The sequence below is a fragment of the Panthera pardus genome, unplaced genomic scaffold, assembly GCF_024362965.1.
Source record: "Panthera pardus isolate Hobbes unplaced genomic scaffold, ASM2436296v1 HiC_scaffold_27, whole genome shotgun sequence".
Lineage (NCBI taxonomy): Eukaryota > Metazoa > Chordata > Mammalia > Carnivora > Felidae > Panthera > Panthera pardus.
This window is the reverse complement of record NW_026526843.1, coordinates 84,164,108-84,174,399: the sequence shown is the minus strand read 5'-3', so window position 1 is coordinate 84,174,399 and position 10,292 is coordinate 84,164,108. Positions and strand designations below refer to the sequence as shown.

Here is a 10,292-nt window from a genome sequence, read left to right as displayed (position 1 = left end):
TAGTCGGTTAAGCATCCAACTTCAGCTCAGGTCATGATCTCGCAGTCTGTGAGTTCGAGCCCTGCGTCAGGCTCTGTGCTGACCGCTCAGGGTCTGGAGCCTGCTTCAGATTCTGTGTCTCCCTCTCTCTCTGCCCCTCCCCTGCTCATGCTCTGTCTCTGTCTCAAAAATAAATAAAAAATAAAAAAATAAAAAACAAGTTTTGAGGGGCGCCTGGGTGGCTCAGTTGGGTAAGCAGCTGACTCGGTTTTGGCTCAGGTCATTGTCTCATGGTTCGTGAGTTCGAGCCCCGCATCAGGCTCCACACTGACAGCATGGAGCCTGCTTGGGATTTTCTCTCTCTCCCTCTTTTTCCACCCCTCCCTGCTCATGTTCTCTGTCTCAAGATAAATAAACTTAAAAAAAAGTTTTGAGGTGGCCAGGGTGGCTGGGCCCCAACGAGGGAGGGGGAAGGTGGTATTGTTGCCATCAGAAAGGGAACAAGGGCATGGGTTTTAGGATTTAGTCTAAGTGCAGCCCCTTGTTTGACCAGAATAGAGGTTTCTAGAGAGCCTGGGAGCTTGATGAGGAGGAAGGACTGGGAAGACTGGAAGTGCTCATCTGCTCATCCACCGTGGCTGTAAGCCTGAAGGGCCTTGATGGTGGGGCAGGGCACTTACACCAGAGGTAACAATACCACATCTCCGAAACACATACCATACCCATCCCTGCTCTAAGTGAACTGACATGGCTGAACACCTGCCCTCGTGGGACTTCCATCCTGGATGGGGTCAGTTCGGGGGGATATGTTCTCTGGGCCAAGGGCAGGGTATGGCGGCAACAGGCTGGCATTTATTATAGGGAGTATCACTCCGATATACTCAGGTACTTCGTGGCTAGGATAACACAGCCCTTGCCCTTCTGCAGTCCCAGTAACTGCAGGCTGGGAAGGTGGAGGGTACTCCCTTGACACGTTAGGATTCTCTACTTTGGGGGACCTATCCTCAGGTTGGGAGACTGGTCCCACAACAAAGCACTCAGAGAGTGAAATTGCTCACTTCCAGGAAGGTTCATATGGACATTGCTCCCACCTTAGCCACATGCCAGTGGACTAAGGCTCCTCCTGAGACTCAGTAGCTAGGGGTAGAGACATCACCTCTAGTGGTGGGTCCATCAAAGCCAGATTTTCTTCTGGTAGCCAGGGACTGGGGGCTCTGCATTCTCTGAAGTCCCAAGCAGGCACATGCGCAGAGATGGTAGCAATGAGCATGTAATCTGGGAGTTCTAAAGTATGAGGCATGGAATGAGGCCACCGAAGAGAGGGCAGAGATGCCAGGGGCATGAAGGGGAGCCCAGATGTCCACACTTAACAGGGATTTAGGAGAGACTCCCTGGAAAGAAACAGACAGCCAGGGCAAGTCTCCCACTCCACCTTCTAGACCCCTAAGGACGCGGAAAGCCTGAAAGTATGAGACTCTAGCAGAAGGAGACAGCATATTTCCAGAGAAGGAATGTGCAGGGGCAGACTTTCTGCGAGAGAGAGAGAGAGAGAGAAAGGAGAGAGGAGGGGAGCAGGCAGACAAAGACACAAATGCATACACAGAGATGAGATGTGCATCTGGAGTTAGAGACCACCCAGACAGGGACAGAAGGGAAGAGAGAGGCTTCCAGACTCACCTAGACAGAAGACGGGTGGAAATCCCAAAGCTCAAAGGGAAACAGAGAAGGTAGCAAGGGAGACAAACACTCATCCTCAGCAATAGAAAAGCCCTGCTCTGACACACCACCCTTGATCCCTGGTGGTCCTGACCCTTCTTCTAACACAGGAGGTCCCAGGGTGGTAGCTTTTCTCTAAAGATGGTTGCCATCAATTTTTTCCTATAGGCTACACCCCCACCCAGAGGAGCCCTGAGGCACCATAGAAGCAGCCCAGGCTATCCTGCTGGAGAGAGAAGCCCCGTGGAAGATCAAAGAGCCAGACATGTGAGTGAAGAAGCCATCTTGGATGTCTATCCCAGCTGAGCCCTCAGATGCCTCCAGCCCCAGCCAGCATCTGACTGCAACCTCCTGAGGTCCCAAGAAGAGCCACCTGCCTGAGCCCAGTCAACAACAGGACCATGAAAGACAATACTAAATTGTGTTAAGCCACTAAGTTTTAGGGTGGGTGTTCCCCAGAATACTCCAAAACAGGCTACAGTGGCCTGTGAAGACCTGAAACCCCCATTCTCACATCCCCTCCTTGCAACAAAACCAACACCAGCCAGTCAGACTTTCAGTCCCTTTAATTAGGTGCTCTGAAGAAAGGGCAGAATGACAGGCAGGCGGTGAGAAGATGATGCTTCTTAAGCCCCACTTGGCAACTGGTCAGTCCTCATCCTCCGGAAGCTGGATCTTGCTGGGGTCAAAGCAGTTGGATTCCATGATGGGGAGGCCATTGGCCTCTCGGTACTTAACAAGCCTCTCAGCTTCCCGGCGGGCCCACTCCTGCATTCTGGAGGCAGCAGCAAGGGGGTAGACATGAGGGAGCCACACTGGACACCAATCCCCATCTTAGTCCTCGCCTATTCCCCACTGGCACAAGGAACAGGATTCCTGGCACAGTCCCCTTCAACCTCCACCCCTGCATCTGCTCCCACCCATCCCACTCTCTTGGACACCCCCATGCACCTGTAATCAGGCAGATAAGCTATAAAGGTGCTGCCGAGGACCAAGACAACAGAGAAGCCAAAGAAAAAGACGACCCGCATGTTCCAGACGTCCGTAACAGGGTCTCTGTCATAACCGTGGGAGTCTGGGTTCTGTGGCAAGAAGAAGAAGAGGTCAATGAGAGCTTCCTGTGGCTCCACAAAACCTTATGCTGGCCCTGCATAAGTTGGTCTCCAGTTTCACCTCAGACCAATCTCTCCTTTCTTTAATTCCTCTTTCTAGTCTTAGGACTTGTCAAACTCCTTGCTACCGCAGGGCCTTTGCACTTACTATCCTCTGCCTGGAAAGCCTTCCCCCCATATCTTGTCGCGGCTAGATCTGTCTCCTTGTTCAAAGTTTTGGCTTCATAATTACTTCCCTTAGGAGGCATTCCCTAGTCGCCTTATCCATTACCAGTCTCACACTTCAGGAAATTGCCACTTTTATAGGTTAAAAATGCTTGAATAGTGCCAATTTCCTATGGCTTCACCTGCTAAAATTTTGCCCTACCCCCAAATCACTCTCCATCTACTTATCTTGCTTAACTCACTTTCTAGCAGTTATTAATTTACCAAGGTAGCATCTCCCCAGATCCTATCACATTATTTTTTATCATTATATACTCACTACGACCGTTTCCAAATATTTTACATGTTTATTTTGTGCTCTCCATTATATAAGCTCTATGAGAGCATGGGCTTTATCCAATTTCCACACTGCTGAACACACTAGGGCCCTGAACTGCACCTGGCATACAGCAGGCCCTCCATACTTATCTACAAAATGCATGAATAAATGAATATGCATCTATATATCCTATATATCCAAGCCAGAGGTTAGTACTGATGAAGTGTACCATACACAAACTTCACAATATCCCAGCAAGGTGGAAAGTAACAATAATAATTAACATCTTCTAATGCTGAATACTAAGGGCCAGGTGCTGTACTGAGCATTGTGACTCATTTAATTACATGAGGCAGATGTAGTATTTTATTTTCTAGAAGGTGTCTTAATACTTTCCCCACTTTACAAAGAGGCACCAAGGAGTTAAGCTGCTTGTCCAAGGTCACAAAGATGAATAACTGTCAACGCCTGTATTCCAACCGTGGCATTCTGATTTCTGAGTCTCTGCTATCCACACAGCACAGCAGACCCGGTTCCGCCACGTATTCAGCCATGCGAGTTTGGGCGAGTCGCTTAATATCATTAGGCTTCAGTTTCCTCATCTGTAGAATGGGTATGCTAAATAGTCCCTACTTCCAAACAGGGCTGTTTTGAGGATTACATGAGATAAGGCACGTAAAGTGTTTAAAGCACTTGCACTGAGCAAACCCCGTATCAGTGTTCAGTATTATTACCGTTATACTATATTGCTTCTAACGTGTTTTGAGCACTGCCCACTTCAGGTTTGATTATCTGTCTGCAAAACGAGGCCAATCTCGCCTCTGGCCCTGAACCGAAGATTACCAGGGGCTAAAGAAGAAAATCAATCTAGGCAAAGTTCCCAAGTCTTTGAGGCCTTCGTCAGCAGCGCACTTCTCAGCCGCCTAAAAACGTCCTCTAAGGCGCCCCGTCCGCCGGCCCCCGATTGACCCTTCTGGCGTCCCGTTGCCCCCTCCCTCTCACCTTCTCATAGAGGTTTTCGTCCTCCGGCTCTGGGTCCTCCTGCCAGCGTACAGTCGGTGCCGGCGCCCGCTTTCCTGCCACAGCCGACGGGGCGATCACAGCCCTGGACGAGCTGGATTCCCAGCGAACACGGGCGGCCGGGAGCCCTCGCGTCGCCGCTACTGCCGAAAGGCGGCGAGCGCACAAACCTAACAGCCCGGCCGCCATGGCAGATTGTTCTACAGACTCTCAGGGGCGGGGACGGAAATGCGACTCTGCGCAGCTGCAGTTGGCCCGAGCGCGACAATTATCGCTCCGCCCCCACCGCACTAAATAAGTCCCAAGTCCGGATTTTGTTTTCAAATGTGGCCAGGTGCTGAGTAGCCAGCCCTCTTTCCCTCCATCTGTCCTGGCCTCAGGGGAGCGACCATTTTTTTAACCTCTCGGTCAGGCTAAGGAATTTACGGCTGAGAGGTCTGCCCATTTCCTTGATAAGGAAGCGTTGACATTTGGATGGATGCGGGTCCCAGTCAATGGCCCGGAGATTTCCTCGGTCTTTTGGGTAAAGGGACGGAGCTTCCGCTTGTCTTTCATCTTCAGAGGAAGCCAAGCTTCCAAAGAGCGGGCCTCGCCGGATTGGCCAATAGCTACTCCTTTTTGCAACTTGCGAGCGTTCGCACGGAGAGTGGGGAGGTGCCATATGCTTGCCAATCAGAGCCGACCAGGGCTGGCCGTCGGCAGCCGGCGACCAATAGACGAGACCGACCAGAGCGCGCTCCCTTAGTAGGTGGATGGTGGTCGAAGCGCCGGCTCCCTTCTCGTCGTCGCCATTTTGTGCTGGTGACTGCGGCCGGCTGGGAGTAGGCGGCAGTGGGTTTCCTGGGGAGGGTAGCGCGCTTGGCGCTTCTCCCCTCCCCGCTCTTCCGCCCTCTTGCTTCCAGCCTCAGACTTAACGCTGGTGCGGGCCGGCCCCGGCTGAGCTGGGAGAGTTGGAGGAGGTGGCGGCGCGCAGAGGTGATGTCCGGGAGCCCTCCCTTGACAGCCCGGGCCGAGAAGGTGAGCGTCGCCGCTGGTCGTGGGGGCGGAGGTAAGGGGCCGGGGGCGGGCGGGTGCGGAGCGGAGGCGTGTGGGCGGACTGCGGGACGTGGGCCTGGGCCACGCGCGGGACCGAGAGATGCGTGCATGGCCTGAACTCGGGAGGGGGTGTCTCTCCCCCCCCCCCCCGTTTTGGGAACGGAGGCGCGTGCGCGATTGGGGCACAGGATGGGTGCACGCGGGTTGGGGGAAGGGAGGGACTGATTTGAGTGGGCTTCTGTGGCTGTTTGCGACACCGAACTTTATCCGTGGGGAGGCCCATGTTTTTATGCATACGGGAGAGGGTGTGCTGTCTGCTCTGTGTGACTTGGGTACTTACCGGTCTATGGGGGAGTATTCTGTGGCTCTGGTCCTTATTCTTGGGGGGGGGGGGGGGAGGGCAGACGTCCGTGTGACTCTGGTCTTTATCCTTGGAGTACGTGCTGTAACTCAGGTCTTTATCCATGGGGAGGGATCCTTATCCATAGGGAGTCGTCTTGCGACTGGCCCTAACCCACTTGCTAGGTGGGGAGGGAGTGCAAGGAATGTGTGCATGACTTATAGCCACTTCTTTTAGAAGGGGTTCGGGTCTGTGACTCTGACGCTCATCTTTTGAAAGAGGGCCTCAGTGTGTGATTATGGCTGGTATTCGTTGTGGGTTCCTGTCTTGTGATTTTTGGCCCGTAGTTAGTTGGGGCTGGTGTCTGTGACTTTGGTCGCTATCTGTCGTGGATACCGGTGTGTGACTCTGACCTCCTTGCCAGAGTCTACTGAGGGTTTTCTATCTGGCTCGCATCCACTGGGACCCCTGGTTGTGATCGTAACTCTTATCCATCTGGGAGCAGGTAACTCTGGTTCCCTGTGGCTTGAGGAGGAAGGGAAAATTGGTTGTGTGTATACATGGAGGAAAGGTGTGGTGGCAACGTAGTGTTGGGCAAGTGTTGTTACCGCCTGGCTTTGCCTGATTCCTGCTCAGAGGGTGGGGCCTGAAGATTCTGGGATACTTCTTGGTGACCCCTGGCCAGGTCACGTGGCTCACAGGACTTACTTAGTTCTCATGGCAGGCTTGGGGGTTGGGTGAGGCGACTGCCCTTCCATCCCAGCAGAACAGCACAGTGGTTGGAAACAGCCTCAAAAGGACTCCTTTCGCCTCTGAATAAGTTGGGCCCAGAGCCCTAGGGAGAGAACCACCTTGGGACCTGGCTGCACATAAGAGACAGGGCTCGAGGCTGAGCCAGTTGCCGAGTAAGGGCCAAAGCTGCGTTGGCCAGGAGCCCGGGGAGGCGGCATTTGTCTCACTGCCAAGTTAGCCCCTTTACCCTCTGGGCCTTTCATGATCTCCTGCTGTCTTGTAGGGGACAGCCAACATCTTGTTGGGAGGATGCAATGGCACTGAGCGGGGAGTGGGGGGGCATGGAAGGAGCCTGGTGGGTGCCTAGGACTCCCATTGTGAGGTCTTGCCTCCCAGCCTAACATGCCTGACCTCAGACAGGTCATCCAGCACTGAGAGCCCCCTGGGCAGGTAGCTCCAGGCTCGGTCTCATCTACCAGTCTCAGATGGCAAAGCCCTGATCACAGAATAGGTGGCACCACCAAGTCTCTCTGCAGGATGCTTCCTCTCTGCTGAGGGCCTTGCTTTTTCTGTTTTATTTTATTTTATTTTATTTTATTTTATTTTATTTTATTTTATTTTATTTTATTTTATTTTATTTTATTTTATTTTATTTTATTTTATTTAAGTAAGCTCTACGCCCAACATGGGGCTTGAACTCACAACCCTGAGATCCAGAGTTGCATGTTCTACTGACTGAACCAGCTGGGTGCCCCTGGCCTTGCTATTTCTAGGGTGGTGGGTTCTAGCCTCACGTTTGTGGGGAGAGGAAGGAGCAGGCCAGGTAGGGGCTGCCTTCCCACCCTGGTCCATAGGAACACTAGGAAGTTGGGAAATAATGTCCCTGGGCTAAGGGACAGCAGAGAGCCGCGCGAGCAAGGGTTTTTCAAGGAGGCCCCAACTGCCTTGACCCCTTTCTTCCTTCCACTCTCTCCAGAGTCCCTGCAGGAGGCATCACCCAGGCTGGCAGATCATGGTGGCAGCAGCGGGGGTGGCTGGGAAGTGAAACGGAGCCAGCGGCTGAGGAGGGGCCCCAGCAGCCCCCGCAGGCCCTATCAGGACATGGAGTATGAAAGACGGTGAGTTACCCACTCCCACCCCTACCAAGCATCCTAGGCTTATCCCCATATAAAGAATTGATCCAGGAAGGTGCCAGGAGGGGGCTTCCGAGCAGAGGAAACAGTGCAGCAGATGATTGGTTTCTTTTCAGCGAACATTTACTTGGCACCTGTCGTGAGCCAGGACCTGTGCTAGGCTCTGGGAATGCAGTGGTGAATGAGACAGATAAGATTGCAGCCTTCTTACTCAGGGTCTCACAAGGGAGACCACACAGTTTACAAGTGATTAAAAAACAGCTCTATAGGTGCCACAGTTGGTTGTGAAGTTGGAAAGGGATCAAGAGAAAGGGAGGAATGGAGGCTGAAGCTCAGGTTTCCATTTTGGGTAACTGAGGTATATGGTGCCATTCACCAAGGTGTGGACAGCCACTGCAGGAGGAGAAGCAGAGGTGGGTGGCAGATGGGTGGTGGTGGCTTGTAAGGGCCTGTGGATTCTCAGGGGAGAGGCGTGGGCTGCAGCTTTGGGTTGAAGGAATGAACGGGAGTGATGCCCTCAGAGTCAGGAATTTTGTGCCGGACAAGTATAGGGCAAGCCAGGTCAGATAGCAGGAGACTTCAGGGACAGGGTGGGCTAAAGCTTGTGTGATACTTGTCTTGGAATGGAACACTCTAGTACGGTTATTTTTATTTTATTTATTTTCTTCGTGTGGTTATTTTTAAACTCTAGTAGAACAGGAAACGAGGCACTTTGTAAAATGCCCTCACCATCCTGGTGGATCACTCCAGTTGATTCTAATGCAGATGACTTATTCTTGACATTTTAAGATTGCATAGGAAAGTAGACCTAATGCTCCCAAGAAAGTCTCTATTAAGAGTCAGTAGATTTAAAAAAAAAAAAAGTAGATTTATAAAAAGTCATGGAGGAAATAATTTTTTTAAATGCCTTACAAAAGGTTTCTTCTTCCACTACCCCCTTTAAAAATGTTTTCTGAAAAGTAAGCCCAAATTTGTGATGTGGTCATCATCTAGTGCTATTCAGTCTGCTTAAAAAATGTCTTTTGAAAGCATTCAGTTTGGGATTGTATTCACTGAAATGCTCTTCTGGCAGTTTCTGAGTTTGAGTAGGTGACATACTTGCTTCAGACTTTATAACCAGTTAGAGCCATTGTCTGTCTTCTGGCTTTCAAAGGACCTCAACTGCAGAGGTTTGAGTGAATCATACCTTTTCGGTAGGTTCCTATCGTAGGTCAGTACGGAGCCTTCTCTTGCCATATTTGGTTTTTCCTTTTTATTTCCAATTCCCATAGCTGTAGGCAGCTGCTCTGTCCTTTTCGAAACGTATCCTTCTAAAATAGGTAGCACAGTGTCTGTGTTTTCAGTTTACACAAATGGCAGAGAGCTAAGGTTTTCATTTTGTTTTCTGAACTTTGTATTACTCGGCACTGACTGCATTTTTAAGATCTGCCTCTACTGCCATGTGTATGTTAGTGCTTTTCTTCTAATTGGTCCCAAGGACACCTTCGGGTGTGCCTGTTGCCTTTTACTTAATGATTCCCTCAAGCATGGATACCTGGGGGCGCCTGGGTGGCTCAGTCGGTTAAACGGCCAACTTCCACCCAGATCATGATCTCATGGTTAGGTTCGTGGATTCGAGCCCCGCGTTGGCCACTGTGCTGACAGCTCGGAGCCTGGAGCCTGCTTCAGATTCTGTCTCTCCCTCTCTCTCTGCCCTTCCCCTGCTCACACTCTTTCTCTCAAAAATACACATTAAAAATTTTTAAATTAAAAAAAAAGCATGGATACCTGTAAAATTCATCTTTTTTTTTTTTTTTTTTTTTTTTTTTGGTCTTACAATCTGTGCTTTCAGAATCTTCTCTGTTCCTACCTCTGGATCACAAAGATTGCACTCTCTAGTTTCCCCTTTCACATTCAAGTCTTTAATACCATCTAGAGTACATTTCTGAATATGATATAAGGTATGTTCTGGTTTTGTGTTCCTCCATATAGTGGGCAGTTTTCCCAGTACCCCCGCCTTTTAAATAGTCCATTTTTTTCTCTATTGATTTGCAGTACCTCGTCTCATTTCAAGTTCCCTCATATACATGGATCTGTCTTATGTGATCTGATTTGTTTCATTGGTCTATTTGCTTATTCTCATGCCAGAACCTTACTGTTTTTATCATTACAGCTTTATAGAATCTCTTACTTAGCTCCCACTTTGCTCCCTTATTTATCAAAGTTGATTTTAGCCATTTGTGGAAACTATATAAAAAAGATAGTAAAGTCCCTCAAAAACATTCAAGAATTTTGATTGAGGAGTGCCTGGATGGCTCGGTTGGTTAAGCGTTTGACTCTTGGTTTTCAGCTCAGGTCATAATCTCATGGTTCATGAGTTCGAGCCCCGCATCGGGCTCAGTGCGGACAGTGCAAAGCCTGCTTCGGATCCTTTCTCAGTCCTCTCTCTGCCCCATCCCCAGCTTGCTCTCTCTACCAAAAATAGAACATTAAAAAAATTTCAAAAAATATAACATTAAAACAAAATTCTCCATACAGGGCTTGGATGAGATTACCACTTAATGTTAAGTGGTAATCTCATCCAAGCCCTGTATGGAGAATTTTGTTTTAATGTTTATTTATTTTGAATTTTTTTAATGTTTATTTTTGAGATAGACAGAGTGCAAGTGGGGTTGGGGCAGAGAGAGACTGAGACACAGGATCCGAAGCAGGCTCCAGGCTCTGAACTGTCAGCACAGGGCCCAATGGGCGCTCAAACCCAT

The 10,292-nt window shown here is 50.1% G+C and overlaps 2 protein-coding genes across 8 annotated transcripts in view; one reads left to right on the top strand and one right to left on the bottom strand.

Annotated features, from left to right (window-relative positions):
* Nucleotides 1-2,243: 2,243 nt before the first annotated feature.
* On the bottom strand, nucleotides 2,244-4,624 carry NDUFB11 (NADH:ubiquinone oxidoreductase subunit B11). Its single transcript, XM_019417613.2, has 3 exons — nucleotides 4,294-4,624; nucleotides 2,647-2,777; nucleotides 2,244-2,470 (listed from the first exon to the last, which is right to left on the bottom strand). The coding sequence occupies exons 1-3, from the start codon at nucleotides 4,498-4,500 to the stop codon at nucleotides 2,344-2,346; spliced, it is 465 nt and encodes a 154-aa protein (XP_019273158.1). The 5' UTR covers nucleotides 4,501-4,624; the 3' UTR covers nucleotides 2,244-2,343.
* Nucleotides 4,625-4,969: 345 nt separating this feature from the next.
* RBM10 (RNA binding motif protein 10) overlaps nucleotides 4,970-10,292 on the top strand; it is a 30,093-nt gene continuing 24,770 nt past the window's right edge. For 5 of the 7 annotated variants that reach the window (XM_019417535.2, XM_019417534.2, XM_019417530.2 and 2 more), the window contains exons 1-2: nucleotides 4,970-5,359; nucleotides 7,395-7,536. In XM_019417535.2, coding sequence (XP_019273080.1) covers nucleotides 5,290-5,359; nucleotides 7,395-7,536 — 212 coding nt within the window. In that variant the 5' untranslated portion in view covers nucleotides 4,970-5,289. The remainder of the gene's footprint in view (nucleotides 5,360-7,394; nucleotides 7,537-10,292) is intronic. The other 2 variants (XM_019417532.2, XM_053891671.1) reach the window with 1 other exon arrangement.

Excerpts from the sequence above, each read along its gene's own strand:
- NDUFB11 (XM_019417613.2), bottom strand. The coding sequence starts at position 4,500 with ATGGCGGCCGGGCTGTTAGGTTTGTGCGCTCGCCGCCTTTCGGCAGTA. Across the intron at positions 2,778-4,293 it reads ACGAAAACCTCTATGAGAAG|AACCCAGACTCCCACGGTTA; the intron begins GTGAGAGGGAGG and ends TTCTTGCCACAG. Across the intron at positions 2,471-2,646 it reads GCTTATCTGCCTGATTACAG|AATGCAGGAGTGGGCCCGCC; the intron begins GTGCATGGGGGT and ends TGCTGCCTCCAG.